Below are 27790 nucleotides of genomic sequence, written 5' to 3'. Positions count from 1 at the left end.
TTTCCAGAAGTCTCCTAGTGGCAGGACAAGAGTCATTGTTTGTGGATAGATCTGTTTCTCTACATTCTTGTTAATGTCTGTTGGTGGTTAGTCCATGAGTGTCTGTTGGATGTCAGATGGAAGATCTGGGTTTTAAGTACCATATGGCTCCATTGAGAAACTGTCTGAAAGAATTCTTAAATTCTGTCAGTCAACAGTTTCATTCATCTTCAAGGGAATTTGACATGCTGTTTCTTGCTCAGATTCTTTGCTTGACGCCATGCCAGCATGCCTTGATACCCCACCATCCTAATGACTTATGTCTGACCATAGAAAAATCATTAAAAACATAGGTCTCTTGTAACAAAAAAGAGCATCTTTTGCAGTTGCTTGCATCACTTTACTCTGTATTAATAAAAAGTGTGGCTCAATTCAAAACTTTAGTAGTTTCAAGTATTATGATTCACATTCATACAGCATTGGTGAAAAACATAAATGGAGTTTCTTTTCAATGGCATTAGGAATTTGAAAAGTTGGTTTATGGTTGCTTGCTGGTGTAAGTTTACCAATTTCTTTTCTTTCCTTCTCTTGAATTTTCTGTTCAGTTTTCACGATGCTAGATCATATACCAGCAATTTAAGAAGAAGGTATTGAAAACATATCTTTCTAGCTTTTACCTTTGTTGTTAGTTTTTACATATAATTATTTCACAATGAATAAAATTGTCCCAATTGATATGGGGTATTGTTCTTATTGTCCTCTTTCCCCCTTCCCAACCCCAATTTCTGCTTGCCCTTTTCTAGTGTTTTGTTTTTGTTTTGTTTTTCTGATAATCTGCTTTTTCTTTGTAGGTTTACATCGATTTCATAATAAATTGGCCAGTTGCAGCTTGTGTGGAAACCAGGCTATTCAGTTGAAACCATCTGCTGGTCAGCCCAACTCTGTCAGGAGGTACTCTTCAGATGCTCCTGGGTCTTACATTGTCCCAAGCTTTCAGCAGCTGACTAAAATCTAAAATGTAAAATTCTGCTTTTTGTCAGGAAAATAACCAGCCTTGCAAATAAGTCTTCCCATGTGTATGTGGATTTAATAACTTTTCAGAAAGCAGATTAATGTTCTTTGTTTTGAAACATTGAAAACCGTAACTAATCGATCTAGAATTGCAATACCAGAAAGTAAAGGAAAAGCATCTGGTAGGTTTTTCTTTTTTGAGATAACTTTAGAATGGCAGACATGCACACCCCAGAAAAAGAGAGGGAACAGATAGAAAAAACAGCTTGCTGAAACATATGTTATCTTGCTAATTGGTTCAGACTCAGACCTTTAACAATAAAATAACCATTTATGCCACAGCTTTACAGCTAAAGTTTTTCATTCCTGTCTTCGTCACCCCCTACATCACTACTTGTTCACTGCGAAATAAATGAAGTAGTAGGACTACAAAGGTTACCATTGTAGCCTATGCCTAGACTAGAACCTGTTTCTGATTTACTGAAAAAGAACTTTTGACTTTTTTCTTCCATCTGCTCTACTCTGGGCTTTATCTGAGTCCATACTTGCTATATTCTGTCTGGACATCTGCTTCCATTGTCAAGATTCTACCTAAAACATTGCCCAAGAACTGCTGCAGTAACAGGGCATCTAAGCATCACTGTTGTACAACCTTAGTGAGCCCATATACATTAACAGAGATATGCAAAACAATATGATCCAGTGTCCTCTGTATGCCTTCACTCTGTTTGTTAAACAGAAACTGCTTTATGCATTATGGTAAAATGTATTAGCTTTTGCCAGTAAGTAGTTCTGAGGCCAAGTGGGGAGCCTTCAATTAAACAAAGGTTTTGAACTCTAAAATATCAAACTTCTCAGTGCATCTCTGCTCTTGCAGATAAGTGAACAGGAAAGCTGGGCACTTACTTTACTTCTATTGTGAAAGTCCTGGCTATATAAACCACACCTGCTCTGAAAAGTGACTGGATTCTGTACCAGTTTTCAAAAGGTTAGACTAATCTGCTGCTGTTCTGTGGTGGCAGCTGCTAATGTGGGAGGAATTTGTTTGCCCTAAGCAAGTGGTAGCTTAGAAAACAGTTTTGCCTTCTAGCTAACAAAAACATCTTGCTACAAAGCACTGTGCAGTGTTGATAAACTTTTGATTGCCAGCACCGTATGTAGACCTGTTAGAATGATATTTTATTCAGAAAATCCTCAGTCAATCAGTGTCATGAATGATATGTTTTGTCACTTGACATTTTCTTTCTTTCTTTCTCTTCTACTTCCATTGACATCTGCTCTGCACTTGCAGTATCTGAACTATTCTTCCAGTTCTACACTTGCATCAGCGCTTTTCAGTTTGTTTCTCACTCCGTTTAATCTGGAGAGAAAATACAACAGAATGTTACAGTAAAACATTATTTAATTATAATAGTGACAGAACTGTTTACTTGCTAATTGGCTAAGGAAAGCAGGAACTTAGGAAAACAGTGTTCAGGAGCTGTGTGCTTAAATGGCCTTTGTGTTAATCTCTTTGAAACACAAATACTGTACAGACTTCAACACTTTCATTTAACAGTGAAGCAGGATATGTCATTTTAAAACAGCATAACAGAAAATGTGCCTGCAGGTTTGTAGTCTTCTGCCCATTGGAAAACTGGATATGGAGTATATTCCTGTTGAATTACGGAGTGGTTTACCACAGCTTCTGACCCACCTGTAAAGTGTTCATTTATAGATGGGTGGGTTCTGTAAACATGAAATTAGTAGGATTCTCAGAAGTAATCTAGACCTCAGGTGTTCCTTAGGATTTGACAATACTTGTACTTTTTGTACTTTAGAATACTTTCACAAACTGTTCACTTTTTATATAATCTCTTAGTAGAGGTGAGTGAGCCATTTGATGTTTACTTTTGGTGTAGAAAAAGTAGACAGATAAGCATTGTAACATTAGAAGTCTCATTAAGAGAATGGGCCTGCGAGTGTGTCATGAGGATTATAAACACCTGCAGGAATAGCTTGATGTCATGATTTCATCCGCAAGATAGCATATGTCATTGAACAGTTTAACTGGGATACATTTTCTCTTCTTCAACCAAAACTGTGTTCAAGTATGACAGGATTTGGTCTTGGTTGGTTTGAGAAATTACAGCACAGTCAACATCCCATGTCTTACGGTGTAGCATTAAAATATCTGGATACAGTTCATATGTAATGCTAACAACATATAAACTGTTACACAAACAAGAGGTCTTGTGTGCTTCTACCAAACTTGAACATATTTTCTTTATCAAGCTCTTTCTACTAGTTCAGTTTTACTGAGTAAATAATACTGGATCGTGTTCCTTAGATACTTGTCCAGATATCAGCTAATCTTAAGTTTCTTCTCTTTTTCTATAGTGGTGTACTCTTTAATTTTCAAAGAATGTGAGTTACATTTCTTGGTTCCACACTTGTATATTAAGGCCTTTATTCCTCTTGAATATAGAGCAGTAACATAAGATGTATGCATCTTACAGTTTAAATAAGAAAGCTTACAATTAGACCATTCTAGACATCTAGTACTTGAGCACCATTTATCATCAAAACAGAAGTGCACATTTATAAATGTTAATTTGTGCCTTACTGTTGGTGAGAACTTTATTTTATCATAAAGTTATATATAATAGTCTTGGGTGCATCCTCATTCTGTTGAAGCTACATATTGAAAACCATGTATGGTCTTAAATTACTTTTAGATCAACATGATGCATACATTTTAAAACTGCATCTGCATAAAGGGTTTTATGACTAAAATTGCTTGTTTTTCTACAGACTTGACTGGTGTTTCTCAGCTTGAAGAAGATCTACAGTCATTATTGATCCCTTTTCTTGGCGTTACCTTTTTGAAGTGAAGTTTACCTAGCTTTCTAGAGTGAGCTTTCCTTTCAGACATCTCTAACGTTTGATCCATAGTAGACAAGCAGTAGTGCAGCAATGTCCAAGCCATTCCACCAGTCATCTCTAAATAGGGATTCCCAAGGTCATGGACGTGACCTTTCTGCAGGAATAGGCCTTCTTGCTGCTGCTGCTGCTACCCAGTCTTTAAGTGTACCAGCATCTCTTGGAAGGATGAACCAGGGTACTGCACGCCTTGCTAGCTTAATGAATCTTGGAATGAGTTCTTCATTGAATCAACAAGGATCTCATAGTGCCCTGTCTTCTGCTAGTGCATCTTCCCATGCGTTACAGTCTCTATTTAACCTTGGAAATAGAGGCCCACTCTCTCTGTCCTCTCAGCACCGTGGAGATGCAGAGCAGGCCACTAACATTCTGGCCAGCTTTGGTCTGTCTGCTAGAGACTTAGATGAACTGAGTCGCTATCCTGAGGACAAGATCACTCCTGAAAACTTGCCTCAAATACTTCTGCAACTTAAAAGGAGGAGAGCTGAAGAAGGCCCTTCACTGAGTTATGGTAGAGATGGCAGATCAGCTGCACGGGAGCCACCATACAGAGTTCCTAGGGATGATTGGGAAGAGAAAAGGCATTTTAGAAGAGATAGTTTTGACGATCGTGGTTCTAGTCTCAGCCGAGTGGTTGACTATGATCATGGAAGTCGTTCTCAAGAATCTGGTTATTATGACAGAATGGATTACGAAGATGACAGATTAAGAGATGGAGAAAGTGGTAGGGATGACTCTTATTATGGTGAAACTTCGCATAAGTATCGTAAATTTGACAGTGACTATGACAGAATGGGTCGTGGTCCTGAGAGATCTCTCTTTGAGAAAAAAAGAGGTGCTCCTCCAGATAGCAATATTGAAGACTTCCATGGACTCTTACCGAAAGGCTATCCCCATCTGTGCTCTATCTGTGATTTGCCTGTTCATTCTAATAAGGTGAGTTAAGCATCAGATGCTTATTTTTCTTTACTTTGTAGACCCTGTTGCTTGTTTCTTGCCTCGGTTTCTGTGTTCTGATTACTTGCACAAAGGTCTCAGAAAGTTTTAAATAGAAAAGACATTTGGTGTGTTTTAAAGGCGTCATTAGCAAATACATGAATACAAGACTTACATTAATACATTGTTTCACTCATTGGCTTAACACTAGGTCAGTTATCATCTAGTCAGTATTGTGCATCTGTATGGTCTCTTAACTTAGTTTGGGTTAGTTATTTTCTTTTAATTTTGCAATTATTCAGAGGGCAGAATCAGCATTCCTTCTGATCTATCTTAATTGCTGATTGATATGTAGTTAGTCCTTGCACAGTTCTGCTTTTTTCCTCTTGTCCATGGCCACAGAGGGTTGATGTATATTTCTGAAACACATTTACAGGATTGCAGTTCACATTTTTAAATAAATTCATTCTTACTTTTTGAAATTCATTTTAAAAACTTATTTCCATACTGTGGCTGAAACATCTTATTTTTCCTCACTTTTCACAACCTTCTTAAATACTTCAGAGTCACTTTTTATTATTACATATTGCATCTGTCCGTGTTTAGTATCTCAGACATCAGCCTCCTGCTGCTGTGCAGTATCACATTCTTGTTGCCCTTCTCTACTTAGAGTCGATTCTTACTAAATTTTTGATCAGACCACTCTTTATTCATAATTTGGTTCTTGAACAAAACAAATATCCTTTATTCAGGTTTTCTGGTTGTTTTATGTTCCGTTCATTTTTTAGTTGTATACTGTAGGTGACTACCGGTATTAGTGTGCTTCCATTTTTTTAGAGTGAGTTGCAAAACAAAACACACACACACATAACAGGTAAGATTGCACACTGTTCTTAAAATTGTTTCATTGGATGGTTAACTTTTTTTTTTCACAGTAACTGCTTGGGAGGCTTAGATGCCTATGTTCTTTCCTCTTGGGTTATAATTGGTGAAACAGTGCTCTTCCAGAATTAGAGGAAAGTAAAAGCTATAACTTACTGTTTCATCTATATCTCAAAGTTTGTAAAAAAATTTCTGAATATCATTATGATAGATAGTGAAGAAAATTTTAAAGCCACAAGAATTTAAAAGATATTGCTGTTTAAAATGTCAGCAGTAGAATGGTTCTTAAGTATGGCATTAGTTACAAAGTTAAGATTCCCTTTTGCACTTGATTCCTGTTCTGCTATTCTAGACAAAAGCTTTTACCTTTAAAACAGCAGTCTCTTCAGCATACTAAAATTTGTTAGTTGATGTATACGGAATGGCTGATTTCAAAAGTTATGAATTTTAAATTTAATTTGTTTAATGTTTCTAATAGACATAGATGAATTATGCCTACTGTGTTTGAAATTTTGGCAGTAATGATGAAAACAATATACAGTATATGGATGGAAAGATGTTGGTATAATTTGTGAAAAGAAACCAGTGAGGTTTGCTCTCTCAGTGGTTTAACAAATTTTGGAGGATTTGTAGAACCTACACATATTTTAAAAAATGCTAAAATACCTTTGAATTGGTAGATTTAAGACTTCCTGTCTCCTATTTCATCACTCAGAATACTCCTGAGAATGAAGATATAGGATATAGCACATAAGTTTCAAGCTGAGAGCTTCTAGATTAAACAGTTGCTTCATTTTTAAATCCTGGAAGTTTAAAAGAACACTTCATGTTATGGAAAATATTTTAATATAGGCACGTGTGGAATCAGGTTTCTTTGGTACTTTATGCCATCTACCTAAGGTATGGATGCAGCAAATTTGCTTCAAACTGATCCATGTGAAAACACCCATGTAGGCTTCTATAAATGCCTGCCTTGGGGCTAGTAAAGATGTGATGTTGTGGGTGTGTTAAATTGTCTCCCCTGGCCCCCTCTACATATCCTTGCTGGCCCAAATCCTCTTCCTTAGCATAGAAAATTGCAGCAGAGTAGGCCTATTTAATCAGTGGGGACTTAGTGATTCACCTGCTCTGTAAGTTCCATTAATTCAAATAGACTTTAACTACAGTTTACTGTGCCACAGTAAGTCATAGCGAAGTAGACCTAAGTGAATTAATGGAGCTTACAGAGGAGTTGATTCAGCAGATCTCCATTGATTCAAGAGGCCTACTGTAGTGCAGTTTGCTATGGCAAACACAATTTGAGCCATTGTTAGTCCATTGAAATCCCCATGCCTTCTGCTTGGCAGCCTTCATTAGGAAGCCAGGTGGGTGAGAGGTTACTTTCATTTCCTCATCAGTAGTGTCACAGGATGTCACATACACACATCTTTCATGGCTTTTAAGTTTAAAAAACAGTGGGAGATCTGGTCTTGGATTATATCTGATTGGGCACTTGAGCAGGTGGCTTCACCCTTGCATTTGTTTATCTTAAACAGGAAACATCTTATTCTAGTTTCAGATTGTTCCAGTTAATGTTGCTCATAGATTTTCCTAAACTAATTGCATACATCTAAGGCATCTGTCCAGACTTAAAATACAGAATTTCTAAATCCTGTATAGCAACACTGTTGGAACAGATTTATTTCTTTTTCCTTTAAAAACAAACAAAACACTTCAGGAACTGTTGTATGGAAATGAACTTTCAGTCTGTTCCCGGAAGGTTTAAACATAAGAGTTAATTTAAGTAAGGAATAAGAGCCTCATTAAATACAATCCCCACCCCACCCCAAGCTCAAGCAATTTAGAATAAAAGTGTTTAACTGGGATGGGTTAGTCTTTTTGGTGTCAGTTCCAGAGTTTCTCACTTGGCAGGTTTGTTCCATTTTCCACATTGGTTAGCATGTTTAAAAAGAAAACATTGGCAGACACTACAAAAAAAAGAACAAAAAAAAGAACAGTTTTCTATATCCATTTTTGGCAAGCCGTCTCCCCTCATACGTATGTTTGGGAATGCTGTTATCCCAGATATATGCTATTTTCTTAGTGTACCCATTTGAGTATAGTTTTGTAACACCTTTAATAGATTTTGTTAAATTCTGAGAAGTTTGGAAATGAAGACGTAACTGCCTTTTGGTTCACATATGGCTTTGGGAAGTCCAAATTAAAGAATGTTAAGATTTTGTTAAATTCTGAGAAGTTTGGAAATGAAAGACATAACTACCTTTTGGTTCACATATGGCTTTGGGAAGTCCAAATTAAAGAATATCTTACTATATTTTTCCTCCATCTGTTACTGATAAAGTAGGCCATAGGCTGCAACCAGTTATGTCATAATAAATTTGTTAGCTTTCAGTGTGCTGCAAAACTTTTCATTGTTGTTTCTGCAATAAACTAATACAACTGTCCCTTTGGAAATTCAGGAAAGTAACTGTTGACTTTGAAAAATGCACTATTTTCTCTTGGGAAGTAGAGGAGGGAAGAACTACTCTTTTTCCTCCTTCCAATGTTAGCCATGGATCACAGCAAATGATCTGTATGGCAGATATTGTAGATCCTAATCCCAGCACTTCCCCTTACCTACTAGAGGGGATGTAAATAGAAGATACGGAGATGCACTGAATTTTTAAGCTGATTTTAAACATCTTATTGCTGCAAAATCACTGCATTTGATTAAATTAATTTGTAAATCTATCTTTGATTTTAAAATGCCCTGAAAGCAACATGTTTTGTATAAGTCTGTTTTTGGGTGGTCAGGGTCAAGCAGGAAACTGCAAGCTACTTAAGCAGTTGCTTGAAAATCCTACTTGGACTCCCTCATTTGTGAGATTTCACCAAGCATTGCCTGTGCTCTTCTAAGACTGTCTTTGTAATCACAAGAACTAGACATTTGCTTTAAAATTGAAGAGACAGCTTAAAATCCCCCAGTTATTGAATTTTTAACTCATGTTACACACTGTACAATGTTATCCTGTGGGGAAAACAAACAGTTCTGTTTCGAAGCAGCAAAGTAGTTTTGTTTTTTAATAATGAGGGTCAACAATGAAATTTGGCAGAAAGATTATTCTGCAAAAGAAAGGTAGGGTGGCAACAAACTAAAGCTTTTAATTTAATTTTAATTTACTTTTTAAAGTTAATGCCTCTCAGGGGAGTGCTCTTATGGTTCAACCCATGCCTGAACTATGGATGAAACCTGGGGGACCATCCAGTGCCAGCCTTGCCTACTGACAAGGGTTATTGGCACTTTTATTAACATAGTTAATCTTAAGCAAAAGTAAACAAGTGTTTTTAAACTGTTAGTAATATACACAGTTAGCATTTCCTGTCAGTATAGGTCTTCAGTTTATATAATATAATTTTGCCTAGGGACTAGGGTGGATCCAATTGATTTCAATCATGATTTAAATTTTTAAAAATGGGTGTTTTTTGACAATGAAAATTTTTTAAAAATCAATGTTTTATTTAAATTGTGATTTAACTTTTTTAAAAAATAATCATTGATATATCCGCAGTTATAAGGGGTTTGGTGCATCAAGGTTATCTTGGTTTACTAGAAGTTGATGATAGGATCAGAAATAGTAAAGTAGTACCCAAACTTCTCTACTATTTGTTAGAGTTGTGTGTGCTGAATCTGATCCAGAGTAAAAGATGTCAGCTGGCTATCTTTGCTGTAAATATAAGGAAGAACAAATAATCTATTGGAGAATACAGTGGTGCCTTGATTTAAGAACTTAATCCGTAGTGGGATTATCCATTATTTCCCATAGGAACTAATGCAAAACCGGTTAATCTGTACTCTACCACTAGGGGGGCAGAGGGGTGGTAGAGACCTGAGTCTAAGCTGCATTTTAAAGCCTTCTTGCACCAACAATCAGCAAACATTCTTCCAGCACAGAACTCCTCATCACAAAAAGAGACCATAGAGAGATTATTCTTTTTTTTAACCTAAGATTATTTAGGTTTTTAAAAAAGACAGGAAAGGAGGGAGACATAGAGAGAAAAAACAATGAGGGAGACAGAGAGTTTGGAGTCTAAAACACATGCTAAACCAACACATATTAAACTCACACATTTTACACCAACACATTTTAAACCAAGCCAGCACAAACCATTGCAAAAACAAACGGAACAGATCAGAAATGAAAAGAGAACAAAGCAAAAAGCATGCAAGACACATCGGAAATGGGAGAAAACCCCCCCAAAAGCAACCAGACCCCCCAAGACATGTCGGAAATGGGGGGGGGGGAAACAAAAAAATTCCCCAAGACCCATCAGAAATGGGGGAATAAACACTCCGAAAAGGAACCAACCCCCCCCCCATCGGAAATGGGGAAACCAAAACAACACACACACACCAAGACCCATCATAGCATGGAAACACCCCCCCAAGCCAAAAATCACGCTGCAAAAATACCCAGAACAGTTTTTTGAAGTATAAAGCAACACCTTACCTTAGCAGGCAGCCTCCTCGGATCTCACACTCTAATTGCCCAGGGAAAAGAGCTACAAAGAAGCAGCCTTGTTGCCACCTACAGTTAGCTATTTGAATTTCCTTCCCTTTTCCCCAGCCTTTTTTCTGTTTGTAAGTCAAAGCTCCGTTCACAAGTCAAAGCAAGATTTTGTGAACGGAGCTGTTCGTAACTCAAAACATTCGTAGGTCAAGGTGTTCGTAAGTCAAGGCACCACTGTATACCCTTCTAGAGAGAATTCAGGTGTTAACTACACCAAGACCCTCTTTTATTAGAATACATAACATATGTGCAATGAGCTGTATCCATCGGTGTCTTTTTGTTAGTGTGGAATATTTTTCCTCATCCAAAATGAGTCACTTTGTTTTTGCTAATCCTTACCCTCTGCAAGATCTCTTGCTTTCCAGAAGCTTCTCTTGAGCGTTGGGAGACTATGAAGCAGTCTAGGAAATTGTATGGAGGGTTGTAGTAGGATGATTGGAACAGTTGTCTGACTTGCCTTCTAGGAATGTTTTTCACTAGCACTTAGGTACAATTGGGAACAGTCCAGTATGACAAACAACATATGAATAAATAATAATGGCTATGTAAATGTTTGCGTAACTTTTTCCATGACAAAATTCTTCACGTCCTGGGTTCCAAGTAAGTTCTGATACTGATACTGTCAATATCTTTTGATCATAGTACATTGCTTAAGGTAAAGATATTCCATTATGTTTTTTCAGTCGGAAAGCTAGTTGACTTCTAAATTACCTTTTTACTTAACTCCAGGTTTGGAGTTTATATTTTAAAAAAAACAGTAACAAAAACATTCTGCTCCTAATTACTCTGATTTTTGTACTGTTTCTGTAGGAGTGGAACCAGCATATCAATGGAGCAACACACAGCCGACGTTGTCAACTTCTCCTTGAAATGTATGGACTTGAGCATTTTAAAATTTTCCTTTTTTTATTACAGTTGCTGTATGCCCTTTCTGAAAACACAAATGTTCCATTTATGAAATTTGGAAATTAGCTTACAGTGTTTTGGTGAAACACATCTGCAAGCTGACTGCTTTGAAGGCAAATTACATTGGTTTGAAACATCTGTGAAATTGTTTCCACTTTTGTAATGACATCTATGGCAGAGTATACAATACACAGACAAGCTTCAAGCATCACTTCTGGCTTTTACATAACACACCTGGATTTAGGAATGGGATACATATTAACATTACATAGCATTATGGTTTTGAAACACAGTGTTTCAGGTTTGAATATTTTTAGGAGTCAAGTTAAAACTTGTAATTTATTATGGATTCCACCCTGCTCAATTTTTTTAACCAAGGCATTATTTCTACTTAAAAATAGCCCAGTCTAGCTGCACTATTTAAGACATATCAGGTACAGTACTTCCAGGCCACTGTTTTATTACGTATTATTTATGCTTTAAAACAATTTAAACTTTCCTATTAATGTAGTTTAGGAATTATAATAACTTTGTGACTCCTTGTACGCATATTTTGCTGTTGAAATGTGTTAGCTAAAGTCCAGCAGTGAAAGTCACCTTATGTAAGGCTGATTGTATCATTGGCAGCAGTCTCTTTATTTCCAAGATCCCTAGGCTCCCTTGAAATCCCTTTTGTCACGGGACAGCCCTAGCAGGCAGTGGAACAGGGCGTCTCTAATTTCCAAAAGTCGGCATCACCCATAAAATCCTGCTGGTACCTTTTTTTTTTAAAATGAAAGGCTCCTCTGTCCTTTCCCTTGGCTCCCAGCAGCTTCCCATTGACAAATTAGATCTGAAGGCAGCATTGGGACCTTCTGGGGATTTGGGAAGATAAACATTTTAATTTATGAAAAATAGCCTCAGCTGATCACAGTCATTTGTGCTTTAAAGTCATTATGTTAGCAGCCAGCAAGCAGAATGCCCTGTGGCAATGTATTTCATAGATTAGTGGTAACAAAATTTATCTGTTTGATCCTGAACTTGTTGCAAATCAGTTGTCAGAATTCTAGGCCATGGTTTTACATCATGGATGGAATCAGACTTTCTTTCCATTTAACACTACTGTATTAATATTTTAAAATTTTCATTTTGTGTGGTGGGGGAGTACTCAAAAGTTAGCTTAGAGATACAGTCAAATCTTAGTGTTTAGCTTATATATTGTATCAAAAGAGCTCTACTATACGTAGTAGATTATACTGTCCTGCACATATCCATGGAACCTAACTACAGGTATATGTGTGTTTCAAGAAAACGGTATTCTGGATACCACAAATAACTACTAGATTGACTGTGTTGAGGTACTAGTACATTTTTATTTTGAGGTTTTGCCCTGGGATCACAATTATAAAATTATTTCTGCTAATTTATGTGTTAAGATTTTAATACTGACATGGAAGATGTAACTGCTTAGTATGTTTCTCGGCATAACTTTTCAGTTGCAGACAATGATCTTACTAATTTTTTTCCTTTAAAGATACCCGGAATGGAACCCAGATAGTGATTCTGGACATGGACTGTGAGTAAAATTATATAACAGATAGGTGGAAACAAGTTGGTAACAGATAAGGAATTAAGGGGAGATATTTCCAGTTTAATTTGTAATTGCCTGAAGCTGCTGCATTGTGGGATTAGCTAAGGAATTTCCCATTTAGACTGTTGAGGCCTAGGCCTTTGTAGGTATGTAGGAAGCTACTCATCTACCCTTGAAACTCAGCAGTACAATGCAGGGTGAAATGTTCTTATTTGCTTCATGAAGGTTGTTTGGGGCAGAGAAGAAACAAGCTGCAGATGGATTTGTGTTTTTCTTTCTTTCTTAAGGCAATTTAACGTTTTTAATTCTCTGCCTTTTTCATGACCTTTTTGGAGGTGAAGAATTTCAGTCCGAGTGCCTTCTCTATGACCCTAATAAATTTCTCCATCCACCACAAGACTCCTAGCTTCAGTGTGATGAGAGCTGAAGCATTACCTTATTCTAGACTCAGACTTAGTGTGCCATTTCGGATTCTAATTTGCCTCATGCCTGCATGTGCTCTCTTTCATGTATGCCTTGCACCACCATTTCAGTTTGAATACATAAGAACAGTGAATACAACCCAAAATTCCATAGGGACCTACTACTAACCACTATTACCTGCCCTTTAAAGTAAACTGAGATCAGTGGAATTTATTTTAATTGTCTTTCATCTATAAATTTGACACCTCAGTACCTGTGTACAAATTTAAGTGGAATTTATGTAAAAGACCATATTGTTTAAAGGTTGGTATGGCTTAATTTTTCTGTATGCTCTTCCTAGGGGGGATCCATTTATGTTGCAATCAACTAATCCAGCCCCAGGAATTTTGGGCCCACCACCACCTCCATTTCATCTTGGAGGGCCACCAATTGGGTCAAGAGGTAATGATATTAAGTGCATATTTGAGTGGACCTTACAAAGGCTAGTAGGTCTTGCTGATCAGTGTGCAGTCTTGCTGTGTAAACATTTTCAAACCTGGAAGGTGCAACATGGGAATCTAGAGTAACAAGACTTTAAAGACATTTGGTGGGCAGGCCAGCCATGGTAGTATAATCCAGAAAAATCAGCAAAAGAGTCTTGTGGAAACTTAACGTCTAAAAGTTTTATTGACATAAGCTGCAATGGACTGAAATCTACAGAAGTTCACCAGATATGTTCTTCTTTAAGATGCCACAATACCCTCTTAATGTATGGATTTAATTTAAATAATTTATGAAAATTAGGTAACAGATGTTATTTAAAGTACTTGTTGCATTACCCTTGTTAAAGCATTATGAACAAAACCATTCATATTCCGTAGGCTGCCTGAAGTAAACACAGTGGTGCCTCGCTTAACGGGTGCCCCGTTTAACGACGAAATCGCATAGCAGTTAACTTTTTGCAATCGCTTTGCAATGTTCCCTATGGGGAAAAATCGCTTTGCAGTGATCGGTACCCTGTTTTGCTTACCGATCATCGCAAAGCGATGATTTTTTAACAGCTGATTGGCGGTTCCAAAATGGGCACCAGGTTAAAAAAAATGGCCATCCGCTGTTTTCTGGGACGGATTCCTCGCTTACCAGGCAGCGAAAATGGCCGCCGTATGGAGGATTTTCACTTAAAGGTGAGTCTGAAGCCCATAGGAAGGCATTGAAGGGGTTTCAATGCCTTCCTATGGGCTTTTTAATAACGCATAGCGACAAAATCGCTTTGCAACGATTTTTGCTGCACCGATTATCGTCGCTATGCGAGGCACCACTGTATTAAATTCACATGCTTTTGTCATCTGTAGGTTTCATTTAGAAATGACCATGGAAATAGAAAGCAAAAGTGGTTTTACTAGGACCAACCATAGTATCACAAAGGTCTGAGCTTTCAGGAGGAAAAGTCTGAAAAATTTGGCCAGGCATTCTCTCATTTATGCCCCTAGACTTGCACCTAACATGATTACAGATAGTGAAGAGGAGGCAGGTGTGCAGGTATCACTTGAAACCCAACGTTATTTGCTTGGATAGATAGAAAGCAGCCATTAACTATTTTTAGAGACAAAGACTGGATGAAACTTGAGAGATCTGATCATTGGAAGTTGTGATCTCTCAGACCTTGGATATGGAGCTAAAACATACAAAGATTTGTTGTCTTACAAGGTATAGAATAAAAATTGTCAATAGTCTTAACTCTTTCCCATAGTTTCTAAAAGACTCATGCTGTGATATACGTAGTGTCAAGAGTCTCTCTAATTAATGTAACTATATTCTCTCTCTCTCTCCCCCTTTCCCCATTTTTGTATGTTAAGGGGCTGGAAATGGAAATATGCAAGGACCAAGACACATGCAGAAGGGCAGAGTGGTTAGTATTGAAGTAGATACGGGAGTGTCAGCTTGTGGTGGGATACTCAATATGAGAATTGCTCTTAGAGATTTGGGGCCATCCTATCAACATCTAGTTACAGGAGTACTCGAGTCTTTAAGAGCCATACCAGAATTGTGCCAAATGGGGGGGGGGGGGGTAGGATTTCCTTCTGCGGCTGTATTTGCTTCCAAGCAAATCAGTTTGCTTGTTCTTTACCTAGTTTGCCTCAAATGAATCTGATTACACTGGTTTACGTTCTTGTTAAAAATGTTGGCAGGGACTTGCCCTTAAGTTAATTGCATGAGACATCCTGTACTAAAACAAAGCATTTTAATTTTTACTGTACTTTATATGTTTCATTATTGAGCACTGTTTTTACCATTAACAGGAAACAAGCAGAGTTGTGCACATTATGGACTTCCAGAGAGGGAAAAACCTGAGGTATCAGCTGCTGCAGCTTGTTGAACCATTTGGAATGATCACAAATCACCTAATCTTGAACAAAATTAATGAGGTAAGTATTACTGCAATCTTGTGATGTCATGACATTTTCCTACATTGACACATTATTAATGTCATTATGATTTATTATTTTTTGACATACAATTTCTTGAATAATTCGTAGCTTAACAGAAGTAATTTTATGTGTGAAATGATGGAACCAAAACTGGAAGGGGATAGTATAAGGCTTCAAAACCTATTTTACTTGGAATATGGAGAATCCTTAAGTTCATGATGCCAGAAAGTTTTTTCCTAGTTTATATACTTGCAAAGAGAAATTAGAACATGCCAGGTTAATACTTCTAAAAAATGTATTTGTGTAAATTAAACTAATGGTCTGTTCTTGGTTAAAACCAACTTACCATTTTAAAACACTTTTCTGGTAGATTTTGATAATAATGCAAACCAAGATTCTGCATTGATTAGATATTTCATAATGTCGTCCCTCTGGAATAACTAAGTTACTTTATATAATTCCAGGCATTTATTGAAATGTCTAATACTGAAGATGCACAAGCTGCAGTAGAGTATTATTCAGCAACACCAGCCTTAGTGTTTGGCAAACCTGTGAGAGTCCATTTATCACAGAAATATAAAAGGATTAAGGTATGTGCAGCAGCCTTTATCTTATATTTTCATGCATTGAGTTCAATCCATTTTTAACACTAGTTTCTGGCATTAAGGCTTAATTTTTAGTATAATGCATTAATGAAGCCTTCTCTAAATCTGTTAGAAACCAGAAGGGAAACCTGACCAGAAATTTGATCCTCCGAAACAAGAACTTGGTCGTGTGATCCATCTCAGTAATTTGCCACATTCAGGCTATTCTGACAGTGCTGTACTTAAACTAGCTGAGCCCTATGGAAAAATAAAGAACTACATTTTGATGAGAATGAAGAGTCAGGTAAAGTATACAATGCTTGCACTGTGTATAAATTTATGACTTGTTCAGTAAAGTCTGCTTGCTTAACATTTTGAAAGAAATGTCCAGTAGTAAGTTCCTAATGAGGCTCACACATTTTTTTCTTGAAAAGATGAATGTCTGCTGTCCGTGTCCAGATCTTTTGTATTTTGTTGCAAGGGGATAGGTATAACCTTTACTTCCTTTGTTACACAGGACTGCAGAAATGGACACGCATTCACTAAGTCATTATGGGTAACTGTTGTAATGGAAAAAACTTAGAATACCAAACAAATACTTTAAAAGCATATGCAGAATGAATTGTAAAAATCATATAAATATGTATAATCAGGGCTTGAAAATTTTTTGAATGTCTCACCAGTCATTCAAAAATTTCACTAGTCAGCATGACTGGACTATAGCCTTGCAATTTATCGGGATTGGGAACCACTGATTTATACCCTTAGACTTGGGTTGCTTTATTACCTGCGTGCCTGTGGGGTCATGAAGCTTGTATTTTGAATGCCTTTCTTTTGAATGTCTCCAGCAAAAATAAAACTGAAAGCAAAAGCGCCCAGCCTCTTAAGGAACCACAGTTCCCTCATATCCCAGGCTGTATCCTTGTTCATTTGAAATTGGGAGCAGGGAATCTCCATATTCTCCAGCATGGAACTACTCTACATTCTCCTGCAGAGCTATATCTCTATGTGCCGCTCAAACTCTTCTTGCGAGAAGAGGGCAGTTTTCCTTTTGCAAGGGGAGGGAGGAGGGGAAGACTGCAGGATTAGAGAGAGAGGTGGAGGAGAAGCAGGCCGGGAGGGAGCTGTAACTCATCGAGCAGCATGTTTCACTCGTCACAGACAAGTGGACAAGTGCATTTTTCAAGCCCTATGTATAACACTGATAGAATGTATTTATTTATTCATTCATTCGATTTATACCCCGTCCCTCTAGACAGCGTCTACTCGGGGAGGCTTACAAAATCATAAAATATCACTAAATGACAATAAAACATCACAGTCGAAATAAACAACATTCATAATCATAAAAACATTTAAACAATAATATGGTATGATCAAGGTGGGGAATGAAAGAACAGAAAGCTAGAATTCAAGAATTGACAGGAGGGAAGACCTGCCTGAAGAGCCAAGTTTTTAAATGGCTCTTAAAAACACCCAGCGAGTGTTTGGAAGGCTATTCCATAGTCAAGGGGCCACTGCTGAGAAGACCCAGTTTTTGGTTCTTTCCGGGCCTCTCAACTGACCCGCCTGGCTGTGCCAAGTAATTCGGGTAGAATTATTGCATAGCTGCTGGTGCAAGGAGTAACATAACCCACAGGAGCTAAATTGTCGTTTGCTGTGCTTACACTAAATTTGAAAAAGCACAACTGCTTTTCCAACATACCTTGCACTAGCACAATGATGCCATTTGATACATGTGATAAAATCCACTGCCTTAATTCAGTTTTTGGGGGAACTTAGAAAATACAGCTTTCAAATGGTCTAACCATGTTTTACTGGTAGAGTTTATATAGCAAGCACAAGTATATTCACATTTTGTTTTCTTGAAATTGTCAAACATCTGAAACTTCTTTTTATTCCCTTGTCCCCAGAGGTTTTGTAAAATTTGGGAGGATATGTTTTTGAATGTGCACAGATAGTAGTGGCATCAATTAGATCATATTTTCCTCTCATGACTTAAACTTCTAAAGCTAGTTCAAACTTGGTAGGGCGAGTTAATCAACTAGGCTTTTTCTGGTCTCGTTAAGAAGTTCATCATTGATTGGATGGAGCAAGGGAACTGTATTAAAAATTATAAAACAAAATATCCTTAATTTTTCTTTAGGCTTTCATAGAATTGGATACCAGAGAGGGTGCTGAAGCAATGATGGAGTACTGTTCCAACAAGGCTCTCTGGTTCCAGGGGAGATGTGTGAAAGTAGATTTGTCTGAAAAATACAAGAAACTAGTACTAAGGGTAAGTACCTTGTGATGGTATATCAGGCAAAAAAGCCAGAATAAAGCAAAACAAAAATGATAATTAAATTTAAAGATTAGTTGCTGTAGTTCATTGTGAGCTTTTGTGGATCAAGTCTACTTTCTGTGACATTAGAGCAAGACTATTATTATTCTCCTATTTATACATGTCCCCATGAAGAGGTGATGATACAGATAATGACAAAGTGACACAGGTTTGTTATTAAAGAAATAGGACATCAGACCATGAATAATTTCAGTTATTATTTATTTATTTATTTATTTGATTTATATCCCGCCCATCTGATCTGGTCGACCACTCTGGGCAGCTTCCAATAAGGTGTATACAAAAACATAAGAATTTTACAAACAGTCCATAACACATACAATAATAAAACAAATAATAAATGAAAGAAAAAATAAAGGATTAAATATTGACAGGAGGGAAGGCCTGAACATACAACCATGTTTTTAGTTGACTCTTAAAAGTGCCCCAGCGTAGGGGCCACACGACTAACCAGAGGAAGGTTATTCCAGAGGCGAGAAGCCACTGCCGAGAAGGCCCGGTTTCGTGTCCTTTCCATCTGGGCCTCCCTCAGCGTCAGGCTCCTCAGCCTCACCTCCTGGCTCATGCAGGTGATCCGAGTAGATCTAGGTAGGAGCAGGCGTTCCGCCAAGTATTGGGGTCCTAAACCGTTTAGGGCCTGATATGTAGGCATTAACATTTTGAAGTCAATGCGGAAACGGATGGGCAGCCAGTGCAGCATGGCCAGAGTAGGAGAGATATGTTGGCATTTTCTCACTCCAGTAAGGAGTCTGGCCGCCGCGTTCTACACCACCTGAAGTTTCCACATCAGCTTCAAAGGGAGCTCCACGTAGAGCGCGTTACAGTAGTCTAGAGATTACGAGCGCATGTACTAAGGTAGTGAGCGCCCCCATGTCTAGATAAGGTCGGAGCCGGGCAATCCGCCAAAGGTGGGAAAAGGCGGTGCGGACTACCGACGCCACCTGCGTTTCCATGGTGAGCGTCGTGTCCAGGTGTACCCCTAGGCTGCGGACCCCACTCTTTGTGGCCAGGGCCACCCCCCAAACATGAGGGAGTTTCCCAAGCCACCATCCACAGGGCCACCCACCCTCAGAACTTCCGTCTTGTCCGGGTTCAGCCTCAGCCCGTTCTCCTGCATCCATTGCAGTACGGCCCCCAGGCAGCGCTGGAGGGACAGGACGGCATCACCTGCAGTTTGTGAAAAGGAGATGTAGAGCTGGGTGTCATCAGCATATTGATGACACGATGCTCCACAACCCCTGATGACCCCACCCAGCGGCCTCATATAGAGGCGCGATCGTGTCTATAGCCCTGGTTGCAAAGGTGGACCAGCTATCCACCAGTGTGTTGACAGGAGCGCTAGCCAGGTCTGGCGTGACCCCTCTCATGATGTCCTGGAATCCAACCGGATCCTATAGTCTTCGAGGGCGTATCATAGAAATAGGTCCCTGCGAGGGGGAAGAGCCACTGTGAGGTTACATTTTGTTAGGTGGTGATCTGACCATGACAAGGGGACTGACATGAGGTCCGTTACCACCAGATCACACTCGCTCCAACTGGAGGAAAAGACCAGGTCCAGTGTGTGACCACCCACGTGGGTGGGGCTGTTCACATGTTGGGACATGTTCAAGGAAGCCATGGTTTCCAAGAACTCAAGAGCTGACCCAGATGCCTCTGCCCCTGCGTGCACATTGAAATCACCCAAGACCAAAAGCCTCAGGGATACCAATAGTGCTGTGGAGACAAAGTCAGTCAACTCCGTAAGGGAAGTGGCTGGATCGCGGAGAGCGCAGTAACCCAGCAAAATCCCAATACCATCCCTGGCCCCAATCAACACGTGGAGTGCCTCCAGACCCGGCTTTACCACCAAGGAGCGCCTAGTAACCTTCAAGCTGGATTTATAAACAATGGCTACTCCTCCCCCCCGCCCCTCCAGTCTACCCTGGTGCTGGACAGCATAACCAGACGGACAGACAAGAGCCAGGGGAGGACCACCCTCCCCGTTGATCCACGTCTCGGTTATGCATGCCAGGTCTGTATTCTCCTCCAGGATAAGATCTCCCCAATTAGTGTCTCTCATATCTCAAAGTAACAGTAGCATTATTTATACATATGTTTTATTGATACCTTGTCTTTCATGGCCTCTGTGAATCACACCCTGGGTAATTTGTGCTTGTGCGGAGCCTCATCGGAAGATTCTAGAGATTCTGCGGTAGCAATAAATACATTAGAATATGCCCCTTCACACCTGTATAAGTAACTTGGCACCAAGCGTCCTTTTTCACTTTCTTTCAACTGCCGTGTTAAGAGCCTCATAATTCTGCTTCTGTGAATGAAAGAGAGCTTATTCTTGATTCCTTCCTGTTACCAGTCTTTTTTATCATCAGAGATTTTTTCCTTTTCCTCGCTCGGCCTTCTGCCTCAGCACCTCCCCTTAATCATCGTTTTTTCCCTCAATTATTTTCTCCTATTCATGGCCTCTTCGGGCCCATTTAAGCACTGTGTTGTCTGTGATAATGAGATCCCACTTTCCAACGGACATGCTGTGTGCCTTTTCTGTTTGGGAGAACATCAAATTTCTTCCTGTACCCATTGCAAAAATTTTAAGCATGAAGTTCTTCAATCTTGCCTCTCGAGGCTAAAACTCCAACTTTGGGAACAGTCCTTACAACCAGTTCAAATGGCCCAACCTCCCTGTTGGGCCACTTCCCAAACCAAAGCAATGGAAAAAGCCATTACTGAGTCATCAAAACAACTTCCATCGACTACACCAGCTAATTCCAATTCTCCATCTGCATCATCTAAGACCTCGAAGACACACAAATAGAAATCCTCAATACCGAAAGCCTCGACTTCGGAAGCAACTTCTAAACGTCAAGAGATCTACTTAAGCTGCTCCAGCTCCAGAGCCTGTTCCTCCTGAACGAGCTAAACAGTCTAAGCCTACAGACATCCCACCACAACCACAACTCTCTGAATCAATTTTGGTCAGATCTCCCTCAGATGATGACAGACGTCCGTCCCATCAACCCTGTTCTCAGTCTCTAGAATGGGATGATAGAGTCAACCAATTAACATCCTCCCAGTCCACAGCCTTCCAAAAATCCTTCGGTTATTCCATCGCCCGAGGATGGAGTTCCATATTCGATGCCCTTGGATCGCCCACTGATCCCTAACCAGAACCGTCAACAACAATCTCGACAGCTCACTTCATTCAAACCCACATTCAGCACATGCATCGGGTTGCCATTTGCCCCGACCAGTGCTCTGCTCGACAGACTGCACTGACTAGTCGACCAGGTGTTTTACCCTGTTTGAAAATACCATCTAGTAGTCGGCCTACGTCTCGACAACCATCGGTGTCGAAGTGGCCACATCACCGAGAGGTAGCTATACCTCAACCTGCTCTCCACTTGGTATCTAAAAAACCCGAGACCGTCGAGCAGATTTCATCCACACATGAGTCTTTTGCAGCACCAGCCTCCCGATACTTTCCTACTACAATAGATGATGGAAATCACTCTTCACGCTCGGCATCGCCAGCGTCCTTTTATTCTACTGCTATGCCATCGCATCAGCAACCTCCATTTCGACATCACAGAGACACAGGCTCTAATATTGACAATCTTCAATATCTATCCTGGTCCATGGACACATGCTGCATCATTACATCAACACAGTTCCCGTCCTCTGGTAAATTGAAGTCATCAACCCTGGCACTCTTATGACACTGAGCTTGACACTGAGGTCCATCCCTACCAGTCGAGGTCCGTCAACGCTCAACCACCATCTTTCAATGTAAGTGATCCTCGACATCAACATGGCCATGGACACGCTGCCTCCATCTTTTCGACTAATAACCTGCAATAGTACGAAACTCAGCCTCTCAACACCGAAGTTGATCGACAGTCCGTCAACTCCAGACACGACCTCAATGACTCTGACCATGGATCTTGGCCACAGACTCTATCGGTATTACTTACTTCTCCAGAGTTGGACATTTTTGATACTGACATCATTGGCAGAGGTTTTCCAGACCTATACCCAACTTATGATTTGCATGGCTAAATCCCTTGATCTGCAAATCCACTGACCCTCGACAGAACCAGCCAATCTATGTGATCTGATCTCTAAAAATACAACCATTCCGGTACACATATCGATGTTGCCAACTCTCCTTAGTACAAAACCAGCTTCCTCCCATACCATGTCTAAGCAGATTGATAACCTCTATAGAATCCATGACCCAGGAGTCATTTTCCTCCAAAAACAACCAGCTCCAAATTCTATATTTGTTGAAATATCTCAATAGAGATCTTGACACCGACAATCTCTCATACCACCAAACAGACAGCTGACGAATAGATTCCATGGGTAGATGGCTTTACTCTTCTGCAGCCTTCACCATGCAAGTCGCTAATTATCAAGGAGCCATCTCTGAGAGTCTACCTTTTGGCAATAATATCATACCAACCTCCAAATTCTCTAGCTGCAGACTTCTTTAAACATCCAACAAAGAAACGTTTTCTTAAAGGTCTCTCTCGTATTTACCCCGATACTCGACCTCTCTCTCCACAGTGGTCACTAACTCTTATTTTGAAACACCTTACCGAAGCTCCTTTTGAGCCATTAGCTACAACTGACTTAAGACTCCTCACCTTTAAAACAGCATTTTTCGTAGTCATCACCTCAGCTCGATGAGCTAGTGAATTAGCAGCTTTACGCTATGATTATCCTTATCTTCAATTTTTTCCCAATAAGGTGAAGTTATTCATGGACATTTCCTTCCTCCCCAGAATTGTCTCTCATCCTTCCCAGCCAATTGTCCTTCCTCCATTTTTTCCATCACCACCTTCAAATCAAGAAAAAATACTCCATACGTTGGATGTCAGAAGAGCTCTTGCTTTTTTTCTTCAATGTACTCAACCTTTTAGACTGTCATCTTGTCTCTTCATAAGCCATCAACTACCTACAAAAGGCCATCAGGTGACTTCCCAATCTATCTCCAGATGAGTTGCCTTTATCATTCATTTGGCTTATCAACTTGTTCGACAACCAGCCCCTACAGTAGTTCGCCCTCACTCCACCAGGGCAGTGGCAGCCTCTACAGCCTTTGTCCATGGCGTACCTCTTCTGGACCTCTGCGCCTCTGCCACTTGGGCACAGCTGTCCACATTTATCTGTCTTTATAGACTCGACCTCTGGCAGAAGTCTGATGCTTTTGGACATGCTGTGTTATCCTCTACCTTGGCTTGACACCCTGCCTCCGGGTAAGACAGTTTGTCACCTAGGGTGTGATTCACAGAGGCCACAAAGAAGAACCTGTAATTGTAGTTCTTCTAGTGGACCTCTGTGATTCATACATCCCACCCGTCCTCCCCTCTGTCACGCCATTGTTAGCTTACTATTAAGCAGTGGTTGACACAACTGAAAGGGGATGCTTGGCGCCAAGGTACTTAGACGGGTGTGGAGGGGCATATTCTGATGTGTTTATTGCTATCGCAGAAGCTCTAGAATCTTCCAGTGAGGCTCCGCGCAGGCGCAAATCACCCAGGGTGTGAATCACAGAGGTCCACTTGAAGAACTACAATTACAGGTGGGTAACCAGTCATTTTGGTATAAGTTGATTTGTAACTCTTGACTGAGGAAATTGATCAGCATGAATGACTTTTAGTTAGCTAACTAGCTTCAGATTAGCCAGACTTCCACTGATCTTTATGGTTGGAGAAATAGGGACTACAAGAATCCTTGTTGTTTTGAGTTTTGGAAGCATAGCATAAGAACAAAAAGTATTCTATTGTGCATACCTCTCTGCTACCTCCACATTTGAGAAGGAGGGTGACTGATTAGACAGAAACATCCAGGGAAAATGCAAACTCTGTGATGCATCTTTAAACACTTCAAGTTTTCTTGCATATGCTACAGTCTTAGGATAGATATATTCATATACCTATGAATAGAAAGGCTTGTGTTCCTGTTTTTTGTTTGCAGAATAATAGCCTGTTACATTCATACTGAATGCCCGTTGGGCTGCAGAGGTTAGGGTTTGTGTTATGAACACTGTTTAAAGCAGACAGAACTTTGCACAAGATCTATTCATGTTTGGTTGTTGTTGTTTTCCTCCATATTGCTGTAACTTCAGAGAGGAAATCAGTCCCACATCCTAGATACTTAACATCACTATTATTAATGTTATTAGTGTTTCTTTTAGTGTGGCTAAAGTGAACCTTTGTCATGAAGATTATGAGGCAGATTTTGAAAATTTGGTGTCTTGCAATATTTAACTGTGACTAATTGAGTTGCATTCAAAAGCATTGTGTTTGAAGAATGGAAATGTTCTTTCACTTGAACAACCATGGAGCATACTCCGAAAGCAGAAATTCACAAGGCTTATTATCTTCTACACTTTAATACAGGGTTTCATTTTTTTTCAGATTCCCAACAAAGGAGCAGATTTGACAAAGAAAGAGAAACCAAGGTAATAATCTTTTAGATTAGTGTGTTTAGAAATGCAACACGAAATGAAATGGATAGCAATATTTGTTTTCTTCTTTTATAGAAAGCGAGGTCTTTCTCCAGATAGCAAAGACTCTGGGAGTGAAAAAAAATGTAAGACTGATGACAGTGAGAAAATGGAAACCAACAGTACTGAAGATAAAGATGAGAAGGGAGATGAATCAGAGAAGCAAGATGCAAAAGACAGTGAGCAGGCAGACCAAACAGAGTCTGCCTTACTTGTTGAATCGGAAGATGAACTGTTAGTAGATGATGAAGAAGCAGCAGCCTTACTAGAGAGTGGCAGCTCAGCAGCAGATGAGACTGATGTGGCAAACTTAGGTGATGCGACAACTGAAGAAAAAGAGACAACTGGTGATGATACTACTGCGAAAACTGAAGATGGTGCTGCAGCAGCAAAAAAACTCAAAAAGGCAAGTAAAAAAGATTATTACTAGGAAAGATTGTTGGTTTTTCCACAAGAAGTCTAATTATTTTGCCTATAGAGAGAGGACATCCTTACAATAGGTAGTCCTTCCCATTCACCTTGGTAGGCAGGAGCTAAGCACCAGTCTTTTTACATTGGCTGGTGCTTAGCTCCATCCCACTAATGGAGACGGCAACCCAGCACTGTAGTCTGATTTCCTGCCTTTGCCTCACTAGGACACTTATGTCAATCTCCTCACTGCTTCTATTTTTTTAAAAAAATTCTGCTTTTCTACTGCTTTTCTTTCTCAGATGTCAGACCAAGAAGATATCCCAGGGTTCTTTATTGACTTTCTAATTCCCTGAGGCATTCAGTAGTTGAGCCTGAGGCTCTGCCAGCCAATTTCACCAAGCTCCCTGTGCAAGTAGAAAGTCCACATAGTTGATCTGCCCCATGTGCCATCCAGTGCCCTTCTGGAGAGCTCAGTGGGATCAGTAATTGGGCTCAAGACTCCCTTGTCTCCAGTCATTGATGAGCATCCCTTGCATCCAAAGATTTTCTATTGGATCAAGAGCATTTGTTCTGAAGGAGATCCACCCAAGCCTTCCCAGCAGAACAGAGCTGGCCAGAACATGTCAATTCCTCTCCCCATTCCAGTTTACTTCAAAGTTCAGTGTACAGGTCACTCACACAGAGATTCCTCTTCCTTCTTCTCTTCCTCCCCTCATCCAGTTGAAGCGTAGGCAACAAGGCATAAGGGACATGCATGCTATTTTCTCCAGCAGGCACCATTTTACCCACGTGGAAGGGAAGGGGGGAGGAACAGCACCCAGCTGCCATTTTGAAGAGATCAGCCCATAGTTTCTTTACTGGCATAGGTGACTGTAATCTGTAGCAACGTCATAAAATGTCTTGTCCTAACAAAGCAGATAATAAAACATTCAGCAGAATAATTGTTGAAAAGATGAAACATGTATTAGTATTCTGTCAATGATTCCTGATATTAGTCTAGGGAAGGAAACATTGAATAAGCAGTATCAAAGAAAGTGACAGATAACATGAATTTTCATGACCCCACTTAACCACTGTGAGGTCCATAATATGAATCATTGGAAGAAACTCTGTTTTAAATCATGTGCTTGAATAGAAATGGGTATGTTGAATCATATGTGAGTGCAGTAGATACCCGGCATTAGCTTCCTCCATGGGAGTGTGTCTGCTTGTGGAGGTTGTTGCTTCCATGTGCTCCCTGTAGTGTCAAGGCATGTTCCATTGTACAGAAGCTCTTTTGTGTTAACAGAACAGAAGATTAAATAACAGAACATTAAGCCCCATCCTGAATGCCCACGGTTAGTATGTTCTGTGGCCATGGAGGCCCCATTGGTCTCCAAACCCACTTCTTTGGTGATCACTATAGAAAGAAGAGTGAGCTTCTGTGTTTCAGAATTGCATCTTGAGACATGAATATAAGATTGTCACAAACTACATCAGTAAGAAACACTGTGTCTGATGTAATAAATAGGTAGAATAAATTGTTTCAACAGAGACACGTAGGTGGATTTCCAAAGAGCATGGAAGGTTTTGTTACACTCGACGAAGTTGGTGATGAGGAAGATTCAGAGCATCAGAAACAACGAAAGTCTGGCATGATGAGGTCTGTTGTGAAGACTGAGGACAGTTTAACAGAAGAGATGGGGCAGGAAAATGAGGCATTGGAGAATGGTGGCAAAACAGAAAACTCTAATGTGGAGCAGTCTGAAGCATCTGAGAGCACAGCGACACAAGAAGGAGAGAAAAAAGAAAATGCCGATTTAGAAGAAACTAAGACTGCATGTGAAAAACATGCTGCCCCTGATGAATATAGCATTGGACCATATCAGCCAAATGTTCCTGTTGGTAAGAATATCTTCTGCACTCCCTGTGTAATTATGTATTAGATATAGACACCTGAACAGTATCTGACTACTTTTTGGCCTTTTATTAAGGGGCACTGGCATAGAATGACTTTTTAAATTTATGAACATGCAGAGGGAAGGATCTCTGCTGTCAGCATATTTTTCAGAGCAAACAGAAAAAATAGAAATTCCCTTGCTGGTTCTTTGAGGTACCCTGCATAAAATTTGCAATAATATGTGTGTCTGTCTGTTTTCCTGTCTAGGTGTAAATTATGTGGTGCCAAGAACTGGCTTTTACTGCAAATTGTGTTCTTTGTTCTACACCAATGAAGATGCTGCAAGAAAGGTCCACTGCAGCAGCCTTGCACATTATCAAAAGTTAAAGGTAAGAAAAAATTCTCAGGGTACATTTGTATGCATCATGTGTTTAAGGAAAAGGTTTAAAATCTTAGGGGGATATGGATAGGTACTTTTTTCAAGAG

At 39.6% G+C, this 27790-nt stretch overlaps 1 protein-coding gene across 31 annotated transcripts in view; it reads left to right on the top strand.

Annotated features, from left to right (window-relative positions):
• MATR3 (matrin 3) overlaps positions 1 to 27790 on the top strand; it is a 42662-nt gene that overhangs the window by 7135 nt on the left and 7737 nt on the right. For 5 of the 31 annotated variants that reach the window (XM_020787984.3, XM_020787986.3, XM_078384526.1 and 2 more), the window contains exons 2-15: positions 831 to 930; positions 3784 to 4848; positions 11088 to 11149; positions 12697 to 12738; positions 13517 to 13617; positions 15012 to 15064; positions 15456 to 15581; positions 16049 to 16174; positions 16302 to 16472; positions 18315 to 18446; positions 24926 to 24969; positions 25051 to 25420; positions 26958 to 27309; positions 27572 to 27693. In XM_020787984.3, coding sequence (XP_020643643.3) covers positions 3946 to 4848; positions 11088 to 11149; positions 12697 to 12738; positions 13517 to 13617; positions 15012 to 15064; positions 15456 to 15581; positions 16049 to 16174; positions 16302 to 16472; positions 18315 to 18446; positions 24926 to 24969; positions 25051 to 25420; positions 26958 to 27309; positions 27572 to 27693 — 2604 coding nt within the window. In that variant the 5' untranslated portion in view covers positions 831 to 930; positions 3784 to 3945. Of the gene's footprint in view, positions 1 to 584; positions 627 to 830; positions 3397 to 3783; positions 4849 to 11087; positions 11150 to 12696; positions 12739 to 13516; positions 13618 to 15011; positions 15065 to 15455; positions 15582 to 16048; positions 16175 to 16301; positions 16473 to 18314; positions 18447 to 24925; positions 24970 to 25050; positions 25421 to 26957; positions 27310 to 27571; positions 27694 to 27790 lie in introns of all 31 variants that reach the window. The other 26 variants (XM_078384572.1, XM_078384542.1, XM_078384563.1 and 23 more) reach the window with 10 other exon arrangements.

The sequence above is a fragment of the Pogona vitticeps genome, chromosome 1, assembly GCF_051106095.1.
Source record: "Pogona vitticeps strain Pit_001003342236 chromosome 1, PviZW2.1, whole genome shotgun sequence".
NCBI classification, from domain to species: domain Eukaryota; kingdom Metazoa; phylum Chordata; class Lepidosauria; order Squamata; family Agamidae; genus Pogona; species Pogona vitticeps.
Note: the sequence above shows the minus strand (reverse complement) of the source record. Positions and strands in the feature narration are given on the sequence as shown.